The 25,409-nt window shown below is 42.9% G+C and overlaps 1 protein-coding gene across 4 annotated transcripts in view; it reads right to left on the bottom strand.

Moving 5' to 3' along the window:
- The window catches only part of LOC125902820 (epidermal retinol dehydrogenase 2-like), a 199,396-nt gene that overhangs the window by 73,697 nt on the left and 100,290 nt on the right, over positions 1-25,409 (bottom strand). For 2 of the 4 annotated variants that reach the window (XR_007451186.1, XM_049599448.1), the window contains exon 6: positions 11,556-11,681. The exons of 1 other annotated variant lie outside the window; for it this stretch is intronic. Coding sequence is in view for 2 of the 3 variants with exons in the window: in XM_049599448.1 (XP_049455405.1) it covers positions 11,556-11,681 (126 nt within the window). In the remaining variant the exon portion in view is untranslated. Of the gene's footprint in view, positions 1-3,461; positions 4,285-11,555; positions 11,682-25,409 lie in introns of those variants that run through there. One more of the 4 variants, XM_049599447.1, reaches the window with a different exon arrangement.

Genomic DNA, 25,409 nt, shown 5'->3' with positions numbered 1-25,409 from the left:
GCCAAATGTTGTCAACTAGAGCGACTCTATCGAAAATCTGGTCTCACTGTTCACAGAACTATACATACTGTAACTCACCTGTTACACTATAAGGACTCAATTGCGCAAACCACATCAAATTACTACTCCGGCCCGATCTGCTCTGATGAAGGTAACACCAAGACTATTTTATCACTCCTCAACAAAATTCTCCAACCCCTGACTCTCTGCCCCCCCCACCTGTACTCATCGGACACCTGTAACTCCCTAATGCACTTCTTCCCTGACAAAATTCACAAAATCCACCAGCACTTAAGTATTGGTTCTCTACCTCTCTTCTCCTCTGAACTTCTACCCCACTGTCAGCCTTCTGCAGTTTCCAACTCCCTGACGCATCTGAAATCTCTGACCTCATCCGCAAATCCAAGCCTTCCACTTGTCAGCTCTATCCCCTTCCTACAGCTCTGGTCAAATCCTGCCTCTCCTCTCTGCTCCCCTTCTTCTCCGTCGTCATCCATTCTTCACTTACCACTGGAATAGTTCCTACTCTCTTCAAAACTGCAGCCGTCACCCCAATATTGAAAAAACAAAAAAACAAAAAAAAAAAAAAAAAATCTCTAACCTACCCTTTATTTCCAAAATTCTTGAAAAGACGGTCGCAACTCAACTCCACTCTCACCTAACTCAATATAACCTCTACGAACAATTCCAGTCTGGTTTCCGCCCCTCCCACAGCACAGAAACTGCTCTCCTGAAAATCACCAACGATCTCTTCATGGCAACCGATTCCGGTTTACTCACTATTCTCATCCTCCTTGATGCGGCCTTTGACACTATTTCTCACACCATCCTCCTCAAGAGACTATCCTCCATCAGCATCTGTCACACACCCCTGGATTGCTGGACTGGTTTTTACTCATATCTCTTCCGGCTGCACTCAGTTCATTCAATTCAAGTTCTTCAAATCCCAGCCCTCCCCCGTTACTTCAGGTTTGCCCCAAGGCTCTGTCCTGGGGCCTCTTCTCTTCATTATCTATCTCCTCCCACTTGGCAATATTTTCCGTAAATTCAACATCCATTTCCACTGCTTTGCGGATGACACCCAGCTCTACCTCTCCACTAAACCAAACCAACCAACCCCCCCCTTACCACCTGTCTTTCCGAAATTAAATCCTGGCTCACATCTAACTTCCTTAAACTCAACAGCGATAAAACAGAAATCCTCCTCGTGGGCAGAAATCTACACTATCTAAAGTTGACAGCTTCTCTCTCCAAATTGACAGTTCCTGTTTCCCCCTCCCCTCAGGTTGAGAGTCTGGGTGTCATCCTCGACAGCACACTATCCTTCCACTCTCATATCAATAATATTACCCGTTCTGCATATTTTCATCTCTGCAACCTTTATCGTCTCCGCCTTTCCCTCAGCCCCCACACCACTTCTATCCTTGTCAATAGCCCTGTCGCCTCCCACATCAACTACTGCAATTCTCTCCTCTTTGCTCTCCCTCAAAAGTCCCTCCATAAGCTTCAAATGGTCCAAAACTCTGCTGCTTGTATCATCACCAAAACCCCCTCATTCCACCACATCATCCCCGTCCTCCAGCAACTTCACTGGTTTCTGGTTAAATTCAGGATACAATTAAAAATTCTCTTTTACGGATTCAAGGTAGTGCTGCACGATTAATCATTCGCAATGCAATCGCGATGTCAGGCTGTGCGATTACATAACCGCATAAAAGGCTGCGACTTGCGATTTAATGTAGGCCTAAATGTTAACATGTGTGCCTGTGAACGTGACTGCCTCTCCTGTAGTGTGTGGAGTTTGTTGACATCACGCCCACAAGCTATCCTGGTGCGTACAGCTGGCGTGCAGCAGTGACCAGCACAGACGCTGAAGAGCATGAGCACAACCAAGAACAGCCTGAGTTGGTGGTGAAAAACCCAACGTCTATTACATGGCGATACTTTGGATTCAGGTACGGCAACGTTGAACATAAAGACGTGCTGTGTAAAAGTTTAAAAGTTAAAGTCGCCACGTCCCGCGGCAACACGACCAATCTATATCAACACTTGAGACAGCACAGGGAAAAGTAGGAAGAGTGCATGTGAGAGAAAGCCAAGCCGTGTAACGTTAAAGACAAAGAGACAACTGAAAGCCGTCAGAGCCTGATAAAACAACATCCAAGCACAGTTAAGGAAACATTTGTAAGTGTCACAGGGAAATCATGGACTCCATAACAAATGAAAAATTGAGCAATTTTGCTCGGTTTCGGCCCACTTGACATGCTGCTGTGTTGTGCTATGGCATGCTGGAATTAGTCATTTACGTGACAACACCTGAACGCAACACAGGCTTGCTCCACTGTGTGTACAGTTCCATGCTGCGCTGCTGTGTGAGCAGTGTGTTTGACTGTGCTCAGTCTGTTGATGGTCATTGGCACACTGTCTGTCCATAACAATAACTATGTCAGGTCAGTGCCCCCATAATATAATGTAGGGGAAACACTGAATCAAGAAAAAAGACTCATGATACCATTTATTTATTATATTGTATATCGTAATTACATTGTAATCTCAATCGCAATCGCAAATCGCGATATTGTCCACCATAATCGCAATCGCACATTTTTATCAAATCGTGCAGCACTAATTCAAGGCCATCCATAACCTTGCCCCCCCCCACATTTGTCCAATCTCCTCCACATCGCCACCTCCTCCTGCTCCCTCCAATCCTCCTCTTCCATCCACCCCTCTGTGCCCTCCACCCGCCTCAGCACCATAGGGAGCACAGATTTCTGCTGCTCTGCTCCTCAACTCTGGAACTCATTCCCACCTGACATTCGCAACATTGCCTTCCTTCCACTGTTTAAATCCAGACTCAAAACTCACCTGTTCAAATTAGCATACTCTCTATGATTGCACTGTACATTTATTTCTTGTGGAGTTTTTTTGTTTTTGTTTTTTTAGCATCCCATGCATTTTTTATTTTATATCTACTCCTGATGCTACGACATATGACAACATATTTGAAGTTCACTCTCTGCAGAAGCACCTCCACTTCTAAACAGAAGGATTTTTTGATGTTTAGATTCTGGTCTGGTTGGGGGCACATGATCCATGTAGACTGACTTTGCTGCAATAAGTGAAAGACTGCAGTAACTCCATTCAAATTATCAAGCATGTTTGGTGTCAATTTTGCTATCAAGACTGAGGAGTTTTAGTGCCTTGCTTAGGGGCACTTCAGGTAGTTTGAAGCAGCAGTAAGGGGAGGGAGAGGCCTTTATTTACTCTCCCTGCAAACAAACCAGTGGCCTTACAGCAACAACTATCATCACATTCACATCTAAACCAGTGAGCTGAAGTACTAAAATAAAATTCTTACACTTCAAATGATTCTAATGTTGAACACACCAACAGAAAGCCTCTGTGATAGCGGTGCAACAACCTAACTGTGGCTTTATTGTAAACACACATCATCCAGATTCGAGAAATATAAACATTCTTTATTAATCATTTTTCATGCAACTGTCCAACAAGGCACAATAATTAGGCTTTAAATCTTTACTTACTCCAAACCTCTCAGTTAATATTGGATATGAAAAATGACATACCTTTATTCAGTTGACACTCATATTCTATCAAATCCTGCGCACGCTTTTGTCAGACCAAAGAACATGCTGACACATGACCTGGGGCTAGTTGACAGACACAAAAACCCTGAAGACTATCATCAGCAAACAATGGCACAGCCTCCAGCTGGGACTGTCTCTGCACTGTTTGTCTATTGATGACATTACAAACAGATTCAGGTTTGTCTCTGGATAACAGTCAGAGTTTATGTCTAAATGCACAATAAACTCACGTCAAAGAAAAAGCTTGCAGTCAATTCTGATCTTAAGTGCATTGTCAGTGTTGATCAAGAGAGAAAAATAATCCTTGTGATAAGACACCTTTCCTCAGGCTGTGAAAGTGCTGCATGCTATAATAACAGTGTGGTCCATAGTTGGTACAAAGTACAGTAGCGCTGAAGGAGAAGTATTTATTGTACGTGGCTGCAGTGCCCATACAGTATTTTGCTTTACCTGTATTATCTTTATTTCCTATCATTTTAAATGTAAAGTTTCTCCATCCGGTGTGATTAGGTGGCTGTAATAACCATTCTGATAGGTAGAAGAGAAATGTAGAGTGATGCTGAATGTGTTCTACTGCAGTTTGTAGTGCAGACTGGAGTTAGTATGGCAGTCTACTTCCAATGACAATCCCAGGTAAGAGCCAAGGAGGGACTTCAGCTTCCACTGCAGAACACTGAAGAGGATGATGGAGGGACAGGATGAGGGCAGGCAAAAAATATAGAAAATATTCTAACTTTACAGCTGCAGGAAGTGCATTCAGCATTTTAATTCATCAACACACAATATCTCTGTCAAACTGATGGCAGTAGACACATCTAATACCATACTTTGTTCTGCCACTAATGTTGCTTGTGTGCTAGTTTCTCATCTACCCTCTGGAGGATTTTGGTTCCTGTCTGGTCTTTCTGTCTGTCATATCTTTCTACTTCATGATTAACGATAAATACTTTAATGGTTATTTTCCCCACCCTCTGGTATTGTTAGCTGGTTTTGCACTTAAAACAGAGCTTTCCAAATCTACATAAGTGGCACACAAGATCAAATGCAATGTACATTTAGTAATTCTTTAAATTACTGTAATTTCACCACTGACCTGCCAACTGACTGCAGTAAGTGTGTTGCTTCATTTCTGGTGTTTCTGTGTTGGTCAATAGTAGTGTCTTTGTGTTGCTCCTGTGAGCTCAACCAAGTTCATGTTGTTATATTCTTTATTACTGCCACTTAATACCTGCTATACATTTCTTTAGACTTATACTGGTTCTGCTTAAGCACTCAAAGCTCTGTTCTTCTTAAGTGACTTTCTCGCTAATCCATTGGCTGTTTACACACTAATAGCTCTGTTAGTTAAGTCAGCTTAGCAGTTAGCGATGGTTTCTCTCTCTCCCTCTCACCCTCCTGCTCTCTCTTACTCGGCGTGTCAGATGTTGAATTCTTCCTCTATCTCTGTCAGCGATAATGGTACATGTAATAAATGGAGTTTATTTACAGCATTAGAGGCAAGGCTTAGTGAATTGGAAGTGCAGCTCTGTACCATGGAAACTCACTCATTAGCTGCAGTACTTAGTTAGCCAGCCCCCTATACTCTGAGGACTGAAAGTATAGTTTCTGCATACCGTCCCCCCACAATCCCCATGCAGCCAGGAGGCTGAGCAACTGTCTTGAGTGAGTTGTAGCTCTAAGCCAAAGCCCAGAATTCACCACTAACCTGTTCACATTTCTAACGGTTTCTCCCCACTCAGCAACACACCCGCTAAGGCGCAAACTCTGGTAATTGGCAGCTCTGTTCTAAGAAACCTGAAATTAGCAACACCAGCAACCATAGTCAAATATATCTCTGGTGCCAGAGTAGGTGATACTGACTTAAATTCAAAACAGCTGGCTGAGGATAAACTTAGATACAGTATATTCATGTCAGCACTAATGACACCTGGTTACACCAATCAGAGGTAATTAAAATTAACATTGAGTCACTGTGTGCATGTGCAAAAAACAGTCAGACTTGATTTTCTCTGTCATCATTCAACTGCTGGCTATGAAGGTGGTGTGCAGCAAACTGCAAACAATGTGAGTTTCATAGATAATTGGTGGACTCTCTGGGGAAAACCTGGTCTAAATAGGAGAGAGCTTAGATGGAGCTACTCTCATCTCTAGGAACCTGACTGAGTTTATTAGTGGTTCATAACCATGACAATCAAGAGTTACGACAAGGAAGCAGAGTTGCAGTCTTACACACTCCTCTGAGTTTCCACTAGAGCAGTTACCCACCCATAATGTTGTAAAAATGGTATTTGTCCCCTGACCACTTAAATTATTTATATCTTAAGTAAACAAAAGAGGAGTTGTACATAAAAAAACGGATAAAAATTAACACATCTTCTGTAAAAATAGAACCAAACAGGAGAATTAAATGTCTACTTTAAAACATCAGATTTCTGGCATCTAAAGCAATGTCGGTACAGTTTAATATCAGATAATCATATTGACTTACTTTGTCATCATGACATCTGGCGGTGTCATGATGAATATGTTAGTCTAAATGAATCCACTCCTTCAAGTCATAATACTACTCACATTCCTCAAGGCAGCGACCTAGGAGGGGGAGCTGCAGTCGTTTTTCACTCGATCCTATTAATCAACCCTAAAACCTAAACTAAATTATAATTCCTTTGAAAGCATTGTCCTTAGTCTTTCACATCCAACCTGGAAAACATCACAGCCACTTCTATTTGCCAAAGTGTGCTCCTGGCCCTGAATTTTTATCAGAATTCTTTGGAGTTCTTATCAAGTTCAGTCCTTAAATCACTTATTATTTTGGCTGATGTTACTATCCATGTTAACATTGATACTGATGGCCTCAGTACTGTGTTTATCTCATTATTAGGCTCAAGGCTTCAGTCAGAGTGTACATATAGTGTACAGATTCACTGTTTTAAACACACTCTCCATCTTGTGATGACATATCGCATCAAAATCGAAGACTTGAAAGTCTTTCCTGAGAGTCCCTCTTTATCAGGTCATTATTGAAAAACTTTTGATTTTTTATTACTTGATTACGCGTCACTTGGTAAATGTTACTATGCTGGTTGTCTATCTGATAGTGTTGTAACTAAATTTAAGGAAATAATCCCATTGACAACATATTCAATCATTTCCATTAGCCATGTAAACAGCTTGGTAGGAATATTGTCTTTTTCAGAATAAGGATGGAAACCATTATATTTTGAATAACAGGTAAAAAGTAGCACGCACATACCCAAAAAAATTTTTATGCTAGGTGCTGGACCAAAAGGTAAGTATGAAATAAAAAGATGAAGTCCGCACACCAGAAGCTGCTCCTTGCACAATTTATTCATGCATTGTAGTTGTGACGTTTCGGGCCCCTGCCCTTCATCAGACATTCGTCATCATTGAATGTCTGATGAAGGGCAGCACACCAGAAGCTGCTCCTTGCACAATTTATTCATGCATTGTAGTTGTGACGTTTCGGGCCCCTGCCCTTCATCAGACATTCGTCATCATTGAATGTCTGATGAAGGGCAGCATACCAGAAGCTGCTCCTTGCACAATTTATTCATGCATTGTAGTTGTGACGTTTCGGGCCCCTGCCCTTCACAAATTGTGCAAGGAGCAGCTTCTGGTGTACGGACTTCATCTTTTTATTTCAACCATTATATTTTGCGCATGAAATTCAGTCACTGTTGCAGCTACAAACTCTACTTACTTTATGTACCACAACTCCCTTGAAAGTAGCAGCGATATTGATACTGGAATAAATGTGAAAAAAAAAATAACTGCATGAAAAGACTGCTGAAGACTTAGACATACAAGTAAGTGATGGTTGATAAAAGTTGATCATTAGAAATCAAATACTTCAAAACCATTAAAGCTGTTCAACTTTTAAGTAACCAAACCACAATTGGAAAATCAGCTACAAATGTCATGCAAGAGTGGTTACATACTAGTAGTCCGTATCAATTAGAAAAAAGTCTAACGAGAAGGGTTTTGCTTGAAACTGCATGTTAATTCCCCTTCATCTCGACAATAAGACACCAAGTGGTGGTTCAGAGGTAGTACATCCTACCCTACAAATAGAAGCCTGGAAAAAGTCTTTGTCTTCAAAGACCTTAAACTGGATTGAGTGTATGTCGGTGTTTGCCATTTGTCTTTTGAGTAACCCTCAATGGAATAGCAGTTTTCCTACTGATTGGGATTATGGTGTGGTTAGGGGGATACTCTGTTGATTTCAACCTGTGTCACTGTGGCAGATTAATGCTCATGGCGTATCATTTCCTATTGCCAGGAGGTAAAAATTTGACACCTCGCAACGGCCACACTCTATGATGAAAACTCAAGCCTTTAACTACTGAAGCTCCCAGAACCTTCAGTCTGACATTGCCTCCATTGAAGGCGATTTACAAGGGGGAGGGAATTTGATTTTTCCCTAACCAATCAGTAGAGATCAACGACTCACCCAGAATCTGACATCATTAGTATCCATGCATCGGGGGTGCCGAAAACAAGTGAGCATTGCCCGTTTAAAATGTCTCCATCATCGTGCACGCCCAGCTGCATCGCCGTTAAATCCAGTTTAGCAGCTTCCTTAATTTGGTCCTCCATTAACGCGAGTAGTGGCGAAATACCTCTACAGTATCGTTAATGTGGTCTGTAGAATCTGTAGCGGTCGCCATTGTTGCTATCCTCACCAGTTGCCCACCAGTGTACAGCTTGACATCAGCGTGGTGCTGATTGGCTAATCGCTAGACCCGCCCCCACCCCTGGCGTTCACTGGTCCGTCCATCGCTTGGACGAGATAAATCGCAAATTCACTGCAGTATGCCAGACCAGAGATGCAAGCCTACTCAGTTGAGTGGGCGGGGTCTATGGTCTGGAACCAGGCTATATATTGGTATCTACAGTACAGGCCAAAAGTTTGGACACACCTTCTCATTCAATGCGTTTTCTTTATTTTCATGACTATTTATATTGTAGATTCTCACTGAAGGCATCAAAACTATGAATGAACACATGTGGAGTTATGTACTTAACAAAAAAAGGTGAAATAACTGAAAATATGTTTTATATTCTAGTTTCTTCAAAATAGCCACCCTTTGCTCTGATTACTGCTTTGCACACTCTTGGCATTCTCTCCATGAGCTTCAAGAGGTAGTCACCTGAAATGGTTTCCACTTCACAGGTGTGCCTTATCAGGGTTAATTAGTGGAATTTCTTGCTTTATCAATGGGGTTGGGACCATCACTTGTGTTGTGCAGAAGTCAGGTTAATACACAGCCGACAGCCCTATTGGACAACTGTTAAAATTGTCCTTTATGGCAAGAACCAATCAGCTAACTAAAGAAAAACGAGTGGCCATCATTACTTTAAGAAATGAAGGTCAGTCAGTCCGGAAAATTGCAAAAACTTTAAATGTGTCCCCAAGTGGAGTCGCAAAAACCATCAAGCGCTACAACGAAACTGGCACGCATGAGGACCGACCCAGGAAAGGAAGACCAAGAGTCACCTCTGCTTCTGAGGATAAGTTCATCCGAGTCACCAGCCTCAGAAATTGCAAGTTAACAGCAGCTCAGATCAGAGACCAGATGAATGCCACACAGAGTTCTAGCAGCAGACCCATCTCTAGAACAACTGTTAAGAGGAGACTGCGCGAATCAGGCCTTCATGGTCAAATAGCTGCTAGGAAAGCACTGCTAAGGAGAGGCAACAAGCAGAAGAGATTTGTTTGGGCCAAGAAACACAAGGAATGGACATTAGACCAGTGGAAATCTGTGCTTTGGTCTGATGAGTCCAAATTTGAGATCTTTGGTTCCAACCGCTGTGTCTTTGTGAGACGCAGAAAAGGTGAACGGATGGATTCCACATGCCTGGTTCCCACTGTGAAGCATGGAGGAGGAGGTGTGATGGTGTGGGGGTGTTTTGCTGGTGACACTGTTGGGGATTTATTCAAAATTGAAGGCACACTGAACCAGCATGGCTACCACAGTATCCTGCAGCGACATGCCATCCCATCCGGTTTGCGTTTAGTTGGACGATCATTTATTTTTCAACAGGACAGTGACCCCAAACACACCTCCAGACTGTGTAAGGGCTATTTGACCAAGAAGGAGAGTGATGGAGTGCTGCGGCAGATGACCTGGCCTCCACAGTCACCGGACCTGAACCCAATCGAGATGGTTTGGGGTGAGCTGGACCGCAGAGTGAAGGCAAAGGGGCCAACAAGTCCTAAACACCTCTGGGAACTAGACTGTTGGAAAACCATTTCAGGTGACTACCTCTTGAAGCTCATTGAGCGAATGCCAAGAGTGTGCAAAGCAGTAATCAGAGCAAAGGGTGGCTATTTTGAAGAAACTAGAATATAAAATATGTTTTCAGTTATTTCACCTTTTTTTGTTAAGTACATAACTCCACATGTGTTCATTCATAGTTTTGATGCCTTCAGTGAGAATCTACAATGTAAACAGTCATGAAAATAAAGAAAACGCATTGAATGAGAAGGTGTGTCCAAACTTTTGGCCTGTACTGTATGTATCATATAACCATAACACAATAAACAGTAAGTGATCATTACTAAGCAATATGCTGAAACCAAGCAGAGAATCTGGCCGTATCTGTCCAAGTGGACTGTCCCACTATTTTGACAGAGAGCTTTTAGAAACTGGTATTGAGTAATGTAGCCAAAAAAAAACATGTGACATATAAGCAGCCTTTTTAAACCTGCACTATCGACAGTAGTGTGAACATGGCTTGTAAAAAATAACAGGCAGTAGACTTCAAGGCTTGACATAAAGCTTTGGAGCTTAGAAAGTTAAAATAATTGACATTAGGGATGCCAGTTTCAGTTAATTTTGATTTTGATAGCCCAACACCTTTCAACCGTGAGCCAACTGGTTTACGGCTAGCTAATTTAACATGCAGAAACAAGGTCTCCAATGCCCAGCCTTCGTCTCCATGGGTTAGGTAGCCTTGGCTGCTCTGCACTGTGCACCACCTGGGTTGAGGGGGGGGCTAACTAGCAACACCACTCATTCGTAATTACTGCTAGTGAGGGACGGTGTTGCTGCCAAAACAAGGAGGCCATCCTCCAGTCACCCACCAGGTTGCCCCAGTGAGTAAGCAGCTTCATTTTGAGCCGCTCACCCCCTTTAGCATGGCTAACTGTGTTAGCTGTGCTGACACTGCTAATGGTGCTAACAAAGCTAACACTGACAACATAGTTCTGTGTTCTGTCTTTCTGTCTCATTGTTTCATACGGATTACTGTTAATTTAATCAAAGTTAATGTTGATCTGTTCTGTACGATATCTATTGCACGTCTGTCCATCCTGGAAGAGGGATCCCTCCTCAGTTGCTCTTCCTGAGATTTCTACTATTTTTTTTCCCCGTTAAAGGTTTTTTTGGGGAGTCTTTCCTTATCTGCTGCGAGGGTCCTAAGGACAGAGGGATGTCGTATGCTGTAAAGCCCTCTGAGGCAAATTGTGATTTGTGATATTGGGCTTTATAAATAAAATTGATTGATTGATTGAATTGAGTTAACAATCCTTAAGGGGGTCTATAGCTCAAAATTAAGCCACTCACTCACTGGAGCAACCTGATGGGGGAGACCGGAGGGTGGGCACAATGTTTCCACAGTAATGCCATTGGGCCAGGAAGGCGTTACCAGTGATATCACAGTGGTGTGTAGTGCAGTAAGCTGAGGAGTAGCAAAATGACCTGCAGACCAACATGCATAACTGCTCAAAAATATTCTGGACAGTCAACCGATTAACTGTTTACTGTTGACATCCTTAATGGATATACTTTAGTTGTAAAATGCCTGCAGTACTGACTCAGTGGATATGAACTACTCAGTGACAAGGAGCTCTGTATATAGAGAGATAAATGTAACCTCAGTACAGTCAGGTGGATGGGAACAGAAAAGGTAGCCACTAACTTCTTGAGAGCAGCAATGAGGTACATGCTCCTGGGTAGCAAAAGGTAGACCTGGTCTGTGAGCACAGCATCAATGATCTTCTTGGCCACAAAGTCTGGATCCAGGATTGGCAGCAGTCTTGGCCACCTGATGAGCACAAGTAGAGGGATTAAGAGAACTGAATACAAGTGCTAACAGCACTAAACCACTTACCAACAATTATTACACAACCAACTTGCCATCTCTTTAAAATGTTTCGTAAGGTACACAGGATGCACATGAATGTAACTGTGGGCATCTGTCATTGCATGGCAAAGACATTTGAATTCATTTTAAAGGAATACTTCACCCCCTGAATGACTGTTTGTATATCAATAACGTTTGGTCACATTGTAACCTTGGTTCTCTGAGTGAGGAGATTATCTCCCCACCCAGTAGTTATATCATAACTATGGGAATTATCCCCATCTGGGGTAAAAGACATTGAAAAGTAATCATCTTTAAGACACCACTAACATTGACTGGAATGGGTACTGAGTGCCCTTGAGGCTGGGGAGATAATCTCCTCACTCAGAGAACCAAGGTTAAAATGTAACCGAACATTCTCTATTGTATCAAGATTATGTCCCCACTCAGTAGTTATATCATAACTATGGGAACCCTATAGAAAATACCCAATAGGTGTGTATATATGAAAAAACACCAATGAATTATAAACAAATGTACAACATCTTGCGCATTCAACGGTTGGTGACACCGCCAGATGTTCTGTGTCACTGTACCAATGCCCAGGAGACAGATGCAACCATGAGCACGACCAACCTTGCCAGACGCAGGGGCTGAGTGTAGGAAGACTGCTCAGTTGGCCAGCCTGCTGCCAGGCCATGGACAATAATAAATTGCTACACCTTGTGTTGAGTGTACCCACGCACCCACTAGAACTGGCATACAAGCCTCTGTAAGCCTGCTGAATTATCTCCATGACCCAATGAGACAGCCAAGCCTTTGACACCGGCTGGCCCTGGCACTGGGCCTTAAAGCAGACAAAGAGTTGGTCTGTCTTTCTAAATGCTGCAGTGCACCGGACATAGACCTTCAGGGAACTAACAGGACAGAGATTTGAGTCTTTCTGACCCTCACTACCCTCCTTGGACGGGTTGTAGGGTCGCAACTCCAATGACTGATTCAAATGAAGGTCTGTGAGTAGTTTTGACAGGAATGCAGGATTGACACCAGCGCCATCCGGCAGGAAACAACAACGGCTCTTATCCACTGACAGAGCGAACAGTTCCCCCACTCTTTCGGTTGATGTCACTGCCAAGAGAAAAAACACTTTAAGAGACAGCCACTTAATTCTGACAGACTCCAAAGGCTCAAAAGGTTTTTGGTGCAGGGCAGCCAACACGTGACCCAGGTCCCACGGTGGAATGGCCGGGCTCCTGGTGCGCAAGCCTCTGCGCACCTTTCAGGAACTGAGAGATGAGGCTGCAGTCACCATTTGCAAGCCTATAATACCCTGTGCGAGCAGCCTTGATAACTTCCACCATGCCTGTAAGGGGCTGAAGATGATTTTCCTAAGAGTTATACCAATACCAGTATCTGAAATGCCTTAGGCAGTATTGGGTATCGGCGAGTACAGCCTATGACCAATCCGATACCACGTAATGCCTCACGTCATTACGCATACGCACGCTACAGGCAAACGAAACGGAAACGGAGCAGAGTTTAAAAAGCATTCTACTGTCGCCTTTAAAATGTCTTTTTTTTTTTTTTTTTTAGCAAATTGTGTGGCTGCACTTTAACCTGTGTCTTGATCTGTGTCAACACTGGATAATAATAATAATAATAAAAAAGTTTTATGACAATCATTCTACTACTACGTATGTATTTCTTAATATTTTACATAAAGTTTTAGGAGTTGAGACATACAACAGTTCATATCCCATCCATTTTTATTTTATGCGCTGGTATTGGATCGGTACTACTCGGTACAGCCTGGAGGAAATATTAATACCCAAATACTTAATGTTTCTGATGTGAAAGGGGGGGAGTGGGTCTTGAGTTGAAGAATCCCAAGTTTTTTTCAGACAGAGGCAGTATGATTGATCTGTTCCAGTTAATTGTGTAGTTGCTGATTAGATTCAAAGTTTCTTTTAATGATTTGTAGGGGTCTTGTAAAAACAATAATATATCATCTGCATAAAGACTAATTTTATGTTCTGAATGGCTATTTTGAATTCCTTTAATGTTATTGCTTTTTGTATTGCTGCGGCAAGGGGTTCAATGAAGATGGCAAATAAAGAAGGTGAGAGTGGGCATACTTGTCTGGTGTGAATGCCTGTGGTGTGATACCATTTGTGGTTATTGTGGCCATAGGTGAGATGTAAAGAATTTTGATCCAGTAGATGATGGCTGATATTTTCAGCACTCTCAATACTTTGAATGTGGTGCTGGAAGGGAAGACTGTCACCATCTTCAATGTCCAGGACAAAATTAAAGCCACACTCCTCAAGATGGAATTGTGGCGTGGCCATCTCAATCACAGAGAATTTGACAGCTTTCCAACACTGGATTTTCTCTTTGCTGCTGGAGAAGACGTGGAGGGAGCACAATTGCATCCTTCAAGCAACATCTACAAGACCTCGACTCGCAGCTGGGAATATATTTCCTAGAATTAGATGCAAGCTTTGAGTGGATCAGAAATCCAATTTGGTACAAAACGCACAAGTCAGATCCAAGCTTTCACCAAGAGAGGTTGACAGCCTTGTGGTCAAAGCATCAGATGAGACACTTAAGACATCTTTCAGGGAGAAAGGTTTGAATGACTTTTGGCTCCACATCCAACCTGAGCATCCTGAGCTGGCTGACTATGCTCTGAAACTGTTGATGCTTATTCCAACCACCTACAACTGTGAAGTTCGATTTTCTACACTTGTTGGCCTGAAAACAAGGCAGCGCAACAGGGTCAGTGTGGACTACCATATGAGACTGAAAGTCTACAGTTTGGAGCCAGACATTGCTTCACTCATGGTCCAGAAATAGCAGCACCATTCTTCACATTAAGATGGCAAAATAAGACAACAATGAGTGAGTACAGAGACTGATAGGATGTATGATGTATGTAGAGTGAAAGTTGCGGGTGTGACAGTGAGTTAAAGACACTTGTTTACGAAGCTCTCTGCACTCTGACAGTTGAGTCCCCCACTCTACCTCTGAAACATTCCGCCCATAGAAACCCATTGTAAAACCTTCATGCTCCAAACAAGTTTGAATATTCCAGAAAGTTTGAATGGGACTTGAAAGTTGTTGAAAGAAGTAGAAAATTTCACCAAAAATTTTGACAGGTGCCCGCTGCCGCCACTGTACTGATGTACCACAGCCAGCAGGTACTGCATTCTACAGGCAGTGCATACTGCATGTACTACATATGCTACAGGTACTGAGTACTACATGTGTATAATATTGTATGTGTTTATTATATGTAACAGCATGTGTTTAACATTCATAAAACCAAAAGTAGTATTAGTAGTAAAGGCTGTAATGTAGCATGACAGATAGCTAACACTGATATATAATGTTTATATGCTGTTTAAAAAGGAGATTATGCTCCTGTCATGTCTGCATTTGAGATTCAGAGACACGCACACACCATCTGTCTGTTTGTGTGTCAGTGGTCCTGGTAATTAACGAGAGGCTCCTGCAGCAGTGGAACAGAGAGGGGCAGTGAGCAGTTTAGAAAGCAAGCAGTTTTTTAATGGATTTAAAACCTCTCAAACTCCTCCTTGTTATGGCCAAAATGTGATTCCAATCGTCAACATGAGGATACCACCAGCGAGAGGAGATTCTCCCGAACACAGAAATGTTTTCTTTCTGTTTATGGTGTCAAAAATGTGATCATGGTCGCAGGTTAGAAAACTGGTGCTGCCAGCTGTTTTCCAACCGATCTAAACACCATTTGAAACATGTGAAATGTACTATCCAAATAATGTTGTGGCAATGGTGGTTGCATTTGGTTGAAGACTTTTGGAGATATAGATGTTAATTGATTTTGCATATTCTTAAAAATATAGAGTGACAGTGTTCTGAATTGACTATAGGTTGCAGCATTTTGTCACAATTCAGTGGATGTGCTGAAAAAGTTTCAGCTGTGTAGGACACACTGGTGATTTATTATGATTTTTTGAAGTGTGGGATGTGAAACTGAAATTTAGATTTAACGTAACCACTTTAAGCAATAATTTTCAAATTTTGTGGATCAACTGAGACATGACCCTAGCTGATGCAAACCAAGTTTTGTATAAATATCTCTGGCCGATTATGAGATATAAACTTTTTGCTTGTGTAGCACCCCCTATTGGTTGATTTAAATCAAACTTTCAGGGTTTGATTCAGACGCTTATGGCAACATTTCCTTCAGGGTTTGTGACAATTGGCTGAACGGTCAAGGCGTAAAAGCCATTAATGTGCCACATCCCATCTAAAGTTCTTTGAACAATATCATCAAAACGCAATGATGTTAATGATATCAGAAAGTCTTTGACCACTCAAAAAAAGCTCCATCCCATGATGATCAACAGAACGTTACAAATCTGACCTATGCCTTAGGAGGAGATGTAAAAATGGTGTTTTTCAGAAAAATCATTATGGCGGACAATCTAGTGGGCAGACCTTGAGGGGTCTTTAGGCCCTCATAGAATTCCTTCACCAGCCCATGTGTTTCAAGTTTCAAGTTAATCTGACATACGGTGCAACGGGGGTGGCGTTTCAAATCCAAATTTCCCTTGACCTTAATTATAGTGCCCCCATCTGGCTTACTGGCTTTTCATATTTTGAGCACCATTTGCACACAACTTCCAGTCATTGGTGAAAATATCATGTCTCTATGATGTACCATCTCACGGGAATTTGCGAAAACATCTCTGAACAATAATAATAATAATAATAATGATAAAACGGCACAAAAACAAAAGCGTTTCAGCCCTTCGGGCTTGAACCCCTAATAAAATGGCACAAAAACAAAAAGGGTTGCAGCCTTTCGGGCTTGAACCCCTAATGAAAGTGATACAATAAAGCTGGCCTGCAGTAACTTGTAAACCTACAAAAAATAGCAAGCTAGTGTACATGGATGTTAATGTGTTGCTTGGCAACAGTCCAGTCCCAGTCCAGTTGCACAACAATTTGTGTTGGTGGAGCGAAATACATCAAAAAATAAATCATAGTCCTTTTTCCCCTTCCTTTTCACTGTTAAATGTTGAACGTAGAACTGTTGTATAAAAGAAGTATCACATGAAAGGGAGAGATGTGTTGCTGTTTATCATAGGCATGAGGCCGCAGACGGAGTGCCGAAGACACTAATATGATATTCAGTACAACAGAACTCTATTAAATATTAAATTAAAATTTCTAATGTCCTGCTGGGCAGATTAAATATTTACAGTAAGTTGTAGTTACTTAGGATAAGTCTGGTGGTTTTTTTTTTTGTTTGTTTGTTTTTTTTACAGATCCAATAAAAGCCCCAAGCCAACCAGCATGTGTTAAAATTACAGTGAGCATCCGTTTTAGTAAATTACTGAGCTTTTTAAAAATTCAAACTGTATATTTGTCAGATGTTTGCATCAGTAGGAACCAACAACAAATTGTCTGTTTATCTATCTACTTTTGTGTAAAACAACATTCACCTTTAATGACACACAGAACATTGGACTGACAGTGTCAGTCAGCCCCCCCCACCCGACTCCCAGATGTCTTGGGGTCAAGATTTAAAGGTGTTTGGAGACTTGTGTTCATCTTTGTTTCTGTCTCCCTGCGTTCATCCATCCATCAGATCCCTGAAGCCACCAGGACACATGCTTTATGCCTGACCTGTCACTTTCTGCTTCTCACATCTGTTCCCCTTCAAAACAACACAGAGCATCCTAAAATACCTCCACCTTATTAAAGGAATACATGTTGTAAAGGTTTAATTCAGATTCTGCAAAGTCACACAATGCACAAATAATATAAAAATAATATATAAATATTTTTTTTTTTTTTTTTTTTTTAAAGTTTTTAAATATTGAAATCTTTAATCTGACTCTTTCCCCTTGACTGCTGTAACACTGGAATTTCTTAATTGTGGGATCAATAAAGGTGTATCTTATCTTATCTTAATAAACTACCAGTTGAGGCATTGGCACACCAGCAGATTCCATGTTCAACAAGATGTTTTTGTTAATGGCTTTGAAGAGCGCATAAATACGTTTCACTCTTCATTCAGATCCATGTTGGAAAGGGCATTCTGCTTGGTAAGTACTGAGCCTACGATTGGATAAATGAGACTTGGATTACATTGCACAAGTTGTGTGAGAGTTTGTATAGGGATGAATGCAGACCCATTTTAATTTAATTAATCAAGAATGTTAACTGTTTTGGATTCTGTGCTCACTGGAGGCATGCCAGAAAAAAAAATTCCCTCACAAATTCAATAGTACATAGAGTGAGTTCTCTATAGTATCAAGATTATTGGGGCGTCGGTGGCTTAGTGGTAGAGCAGGCGCCCCATGTACAAGGCTGTTGCCGGGTTCGAATCCAGCCTGTGGCCCTTTGCTGCATGTCACTCCCTCTCTCTCTCTCCCCCTTTCATGCTTGTCTGTCCTATCAAATAAAGGCTAAAAATGCCCAAAAAATATCTTTAAAAAAAAAAAAAAAAAAAAAAGATTATCTCCCCACCCAGTAGTTATATCATAACTATGGGAATTATACCCATTTGAGGTAATCGACGTGGAAGTTAATAATCTCCACTTTATGTGGCAGGCATGCTCCAGGCTATGAAAGTACAGTTGAGGCATGGTAGCCTGCTCGAGCCTGACTTATTCAGGGTGCAGTTGGCGCAATCCTCGGGGGTTTAGTTGCCTGCTCGAGTCATGGGGCAGCGAGCGGCTTACCTCCACATTTAGCCACCACAAAATGTAGCTGGTTTTGCGGAGGCTTCCCACTTCCTCATTAAAACACAAGAACCCCCTCCAGTAGAAGTGTCCTGCTGTCTGGTGTCGAAGACGAAAATAATCCATACTGTGGCCACACTTACATCTGTTCATTCAGGGAAACTAATTAAAGACAGTTAGCAGCACTATTGCTATAGCTGAAGAGAGCACTTTCTGGTAGCACTACAGTGACGTCACTCTCCAAACAAAACAAAACAAAAAAAAAAAAAAAAAAAGGAGAAAAAAAGACGATGGCAAGCCGGCAGGGCCCTTCTTGTGTGGGCTGTAATGTTAATATACCAGTAGAGGATGGCCATGACTACTGTGTGTTACGTTTGGGAAATGAGCAAGCAGTGACTCCTCGTGATAATCTGGCTACATGCACAAACTGCTTCTGCCAGGCAAAGGGAAGCCCATTGCCATTCATTTGGCAGACATCCACCAGCTCCTTCTCAGGGCCTGCAGCCAACAAAGCACCCTAAGTTAGCGGGTCCGGCAGTGGGGGACGGGGGCCCATCAGGGTGCTCCCCCCACCTCCATTAATACAGTTTCAGTTGGGGGTGAGCGGACTCTGTCACATAGGAACTTCCTTGCTCCTGGGCCCTCTGCTGGGTTGGATAAGATTCCCTCCTCCCTTGGGTCGGAGGAGGAGATTCTTGGCCTATGGCCTTTAGAGAATGATGAGTTGGCCTCAGAGGGGCAGCAGGTGCCTGTAAAAGAGCATGACGAGCAGTCACCTCTCCTTCAGGAAATTATTGGCCGGGTTGCTTTGGCTCTGGGGCTTGACCTGCAAGCTCCTGCCCCTTCCTGTTTTGATGATGAAACAGGGGGGCGACCCACATGGCTCTGTCGTCATACAGCTGCGGTTGACAACCTCTGGCAGTGCTATGGCAAGTTTTTGGGTGGCCAGGCGCCACCTCTGGCTGTCACAGTCCTTGCTGCAGACAGAGGATAGGGCACGTCTGCTCAAACTGCCTGCCAAGCTATCTGCCTTGTTTGGGCCTGATGTATCCATGATGATTCAGCAGGGCCAGGAAGCCCGTCGCTGTGCTAAGGAGGTGTCAGGCACCTTGAAGCGAGGTCAGGGCTGGCAGCGGCCTCAGCCGCAGCAGCCCAAGCAACCTCAGCCTGCTTGGGTGCAGGAAGATCTGTAGGGCCAGCTGGACGCAGCATGGCACGGCAAGTCTAAATGTGGCAGAGTACGTGGCAGTGGCCAGGGGCCACCAAAGGCCATGCCTCAGTCCTTACGCAACATCACCCCCAGCCTTCCCTTGCCCTCAGACAGCATGGGAAGCTCTGGGGGCAAACCCCTGGGTTGTTTTAACAATGACCCAGGGGTATTGTTTACAGTTCCAAGGCGCTCCTCCTCTGACGAGGTTGGCTGCATTTTCAATTACTGCAGACCACCAGCACAGGGAGGTCTTGTCCTTGGAAATCTTCACTCTCATGGTGAAGTCAGCTATCAGGGAAGTGAAGGAAGAAGATCAGCAGGCAGGGTTTTACCCCCGCTATATTCTTGTTCCGAAGTGGGACAGGATGCGCAGGCCCGTCTTAAACTTCAGGGGGTTGAACAAGTTCTTCAGGCCCCTGAAGTGCAAAATGTTTAAAATATCTAGGGTCAAGAAGGCACAGAAGGTTTCTCAGGTTTGTCTTTGAGGGAAAAACATTCGAATTCTGTGGCCTCCCCTTCAGTATCTCACTGGCACCCCGCACATTCACCAGGTGCATGGATGCGGTCTTGGGGCCTCTGCGGCAGCAGAGTCTCAGGATACTGAACTATTTAGACGACTGGCTAATATGTGCACAGAGGAGCTGTGCTGCCATCATGTGTCTGTGCTGTCGAGTCTGGGGCAATGAGAAAAAGTGCAGTCTCCAGCCTGCTGAGGCCACCTAGTTTCTAGGCATGTGGCAGGATGCCAGAGCTGGGTTGGTGATGCTGTCACAGCAGAGGTAGATTTCAATCAGGACATGCCTCGCTCATTTTTGGCTGGGTCCCAGGGTCACGTGGCGGCTGTGTCTCCGCCTCTTGGGTCTTATGGCAGCTTCGGTACAAGTGGTGCCACTGGCTCTTCTACACATGCATTGAGTCCAGAGGCGCTTGTCACCGTGCAGCTTTGTGTGGACCTCAGGTGGTGGCAGGACCCACTCAACATCTCGAGGGAAAGGATGCTTCGTCCAGTACTGCATCGCCAAGTGCTCTTTATAGATGCATCCCTGGAGGGGTGGGGCGCAGTGGGGTCTGGAGCACCTGCTGGAAGGGCCAGCATATCAATGCTCTAGAACTGAGAGCCATTCACCTGGCCCTCCAGCATTTTCTCCCGAGTCTACAAAGCTGTCACATGCTAGTCAGAACTGACTAGGCAAGGGGGCCTGGGCTCCCAAAAGCTCTGTAGAATAGCAAACAGGCTGTGGACCTGGGTATGGACACCATTCCTGTCCCTCAGTGCCATGCACATGCCTGGAATGGTGAACCAGGGGACGGGCCTTCTCTCCAGGGGAGGCCCAAGTCCAGTGGACTGGAGGCTGCACCCAGAGGTGGTCGGGGAGATTGGGAGAGTAGTGGCCAACCTGTGTCACAACCAGGGACAATGCCCATTGCCCACTGTTCTTTTCTATGGGGTGGGACTCACCCCATAGAGAGTGGGAGAGAGCTACAGACACAGGACAACTGCAGAGGCTACCAGCTTCATTTGAAACAGACTGCTTTATAAAAGGGCCGTCTTTTATCATTACCTCTGTATCTTTATATTTTTACTTTTTATCTGCTCCCGTTGCCTTGATAATCTTAATGCATCATGCCGTCATTTCAAACTCAATACTTCCTACACTTATTTCAAATTAAAAGCCCCTTATAAACTTGGCTGAGAGAATCCTTCCATTTTCTAAATAGGCTTTTATTGTGAAACATTTGTAGGAACATGTTGTGGAGAAATCAGTGACTTTTATGTTTACGTACGGTACTTCAAATGTCGCTCCTGCCGTCTGCTGGCACTTTTTAGGTGACAACAACAACACAGCTGGCACATGAACAGATACAGTGACTCAAATAATAGTAAAAGTAATAAAAATAGGACAAGAATAACCCGATGACATCACACACGTCGTGAAAGACGACCGGTGATAATTGGTGTGGACCATCGTGTAGTGTGTCATGTCTGTCGGCCAAGTCACGGCGCGATTTTATGACTCCACAATCGTCTAATGTGACAGAGTGACTTTCAGAACGGGCAGAAAAGTTGTGTAGTGTGTACCAGGCATAAATCCTCCTTTATCGTTTCTCCCTCTTGCATGTTGCTCATTTTCAGTGTGTGACTGCAGCGTGTGCATGAGAGGGGGAGGGGCTGCTGTTGTCAGAGAGGGAGAGACAGCGAGAGAGAGGCGAGCGGAGCAGAGCAACGAGCAGAGCTTCAGATGCTGCTTTTCTGAAGCAAAACAAAAGTTAACACGTTCTAAAAAAAGAAAACATTGCATGTCCTGCGATGTGACTATCGCACATGTGCACATCAGCGTGCATATGCTTAATAACGTGAGGCATTACATGGTATCGGATTAGTCATAGGCTGTACTTGCCAACGCCCGATGCCGCATTTTAGGCAGTAATGGAGGCATTTCCGATACTGGTATCGGTATCTGTACAACTCTAAGAGGAATCATGGTGTTTATGTGTTTCTTTTAATGACAGCAGGCAATATGACAACTTACCTATTATTTGAACTGTACATTGAACTAAACATTGGAACATTCATTCTTCACCATCTTCACCACCCTCGGAGCATTTAAAAAAATGCAGATATTTTTTTGTCTGCTTTTCAGGTGGACTCTCTGTCCGCTGATGGGAGTGTTCTCACTTGTGTGTGTGTGTGTGTGTGTGTGTGTGTGTGCGCGCGCGTGTGAATATTTCTGTGTGTCTGTGTGTGTGCCCGTGCGGGCAGTGGAACTCAGCCATACACGATACAGAGAGCATAGGAGAACTGTAAAGGTGCGACCATGTAGAGACAGAAATGACATGCCATCGTGCAAATAAGATAAATAACACAAGGTTATTTAGTTTGTTTCATAAAAGGACAAGGTAGACCTGTTCTATAGGAAAGGTAACCTTAAATGACTTCTGTTGTGATCTGGCACTATACAGAAAATAAAATCAAATAAAAATTAACTTGACCTTCAAGGGGGTCAGGGATGCCGTTGGGGGAAGGGGTGCCCCCCCCCCCCCCCCAATATAATGGTAGGGGAAATACTGCACAAATTCTTTATCATTATTATTATTATGCCGCATTTTTCGTCATCTAACTACTTCAACATACTTCAACATAATAAAACCATTTTAATGCTAAAATATTCAGCTCCATTAGAAATGCTCCATTTGGAATGCTTATTATTTTTCACATTCATAACATTCAAAATTTCCGAAATATTCAACATTTTTCAGGTATTTTTTCTCCTTTCAAGTGGATGGCGGTATCTTCAAACTTGACACAACTTCCAACTTTTCTTCAGGCATTTTGAATTCCTATCTCCTCATTCATATTGAAGAAACACCATTCCATCTCTAAAAAGTTCCCCATCTTATATACATTCTTACTTGTATTCAACATTCATATCCCATTCATACTTTTTGAAATATTCAGACTTGCTCGGAGCATGGAAAAAATGCGCTCCTCAGGTTTTATAATGGGTCTATGTGGAACAAAGTGCTGACATCATCTCTAGAGTGAAGAGGGACTCTAAAACTGTCCTAAAAAAATTATCTTAAACCCGCTGGCATGGCCACAAAAATGCAGGAAAACTTGTGCTGGTCGCAGACATGTCCTTATGGAATCACTCACACTTACACATTTGGCCCACTGAGCCTCGAAGCGCAGGGACAGCCGAATTTTTCCTCATTCACTCCTATGTAAACTGAGAGGAGAAATTTCTTGAAAACAGCTGGGGGCACCAGTTTTCTAAACTACGACCAAGATCATATTTTAACTCCACAAACACAAAAACAACACCAGGCGTTCGGGAGAAGCATATCTCTCTGAAAAACCCATTATTTTGATGATTGGACCAGTGGTTTGGGTATAAAAAGAAGTTGTTTTGAGAAGTTTGCTCTCCACTAAAACAGATCTCCTCTGTCTGTTCTGTGTGTCCCTCTTCTCTGTGCTCTCTCAGGTGGCCCTCATTAATTACCATGACAATGGCTGCTGACACACAAACACAGCTCTCGGGAGATGACGTCACACAGCCCAGAGGTAAGGGAAACGCTTAGTATGCTATTTACAGAGATAGCACTGGCGATCTGAACCGGTCAGTGGTGAAAAAAAGCACTTTTAATGCACAAACTTATACGGGACGCATTTGCCCCCGTTACCGTTTCAGCTTGTTTCGTGGTTCCCGGTTGCATCCGCCTCCCTCAATACTGAACCAATTTTAAAACAAGTTGTACCTATGAATCATACGCACACATACACATGGGGAAATAGGGCCCAGGTTGAAAAATACCGAAATTATCCTTTAAAGCCAGAATTGCAGTGTGGTGTCAGCTTTTCAAGAAATTTGAAATAGTCAACAGTATTGGTTCTGTTAATTCACCTTCTTACACATTAAAGCCCGCATTGCAGTGTAGCGTAACCTTTTCAAAACACCTTCAAATATTCCTCATCATTCATACATGAATGGTATTATTCAACTTTTCAAGCGAGCATTGCAGTGTAGCGTAAGCTTTTCAAACAACCTTAAAATATTCCTCATCATTCATACATGCATGGTATTATTCAACTTTTCAAGCGAGCATTGCAGTGTAGCATATGCTATTATGCTTAATTAGGACATGCTTGATGTGACTTCTCTTATTCAAAACATTCAAACTAACAGCGTTTTTCAGGCATTTTTCCCCATTCAAATGAATGGAGGAATCTTCAAACTTGACACAAATTCATACTTATTCATACATCATAAAGCCTAGCTCCTCATTCATACATTCACATAGAAACTCCATTCAAACTTTAAAATGTTCCTCCTCTTTCATACATTCTAACTTTCATTCAACTTCCAAATCCCATTCAAACTTTTTGAAATATTCAAACTTGTTCATAGCATGGTAAAAATGTCCTCCACAGGTTTTACAATGGGTTTCTCTGGGGCAGAATGTTCAGGGCTAGAGTGGGGGAATCAACTGTCAGAATGCAGAGAGCTTGTCTCTCTAACTCACTGTCATGCCCATAACTTTCACTCAGCAAACATCATTTTTCTTAAAAATGGAGTAAAACTTGTCCTCTTTCAAACAATCTTACTTTGGAAGCAATCAGACTTACACATTAGGCACAGTGAGCCTGAAGGTGAGAGAAACTCCACCAACTGACGCATTATACTCAATGTTTAGTCTGAAGAGAAATCTCTGGAAGACAGCAGATCATGCCAGTTTTGTAACCTGTGACCATGCTCACATTTTTGACACTACAGACATTAATTTCACACTGCTTACTCCTCAGGTTGTCCTCCCTTTCAGGGTATACACATCATAATGATCTTGTTATATTACTGAAGAAAGGCCAGCAGTTTGAGAAGAGTGCTTCAACTAAATCTCTCAATTAACTGCCTCAGCCAAGAGTCACTGAGCAGTTACCATTACCATGGCAACATGAGCTCATGAGTGCAGTGTGACACATACGTGCATGCACGCACACACGCACGCATGCACACACACACAAGAATAAAGACAATTTACAAACAAAATTAGACAACCTGCTGTCCTGATCACTTTTTTGGACAATACACACAAATTTCACCCTCTGTGTTAATCAGGGTCTCAAAATATTATATAAAAGCAAGACAATGTTTTTTGAATTGGAAAGCTCAAACATGGAAGGTGAGTCTCAGCTTGATCTCTGTAACGTTGAAGTATTCCACAGTATTGGTATCATTCAACTTT

This window comes from Epinephelus fuscoguttatus, linkage group LG15, assembly GCF_011397635.1.
Source record: "Epinephelus fuscoguttatus linkage group LG15, E.fuscoguttatus.final_Chr_v1".
Lineage (NCBI taxonomy): Eukaryota > Metazoa > Chordata > Actinopteri > Perciformes > Serranidae > Epinephelus > Epinephelus fuscoguttatus.
This window is presented reverse-complemented; position numbering and strand designations above follow the sequence as displayed.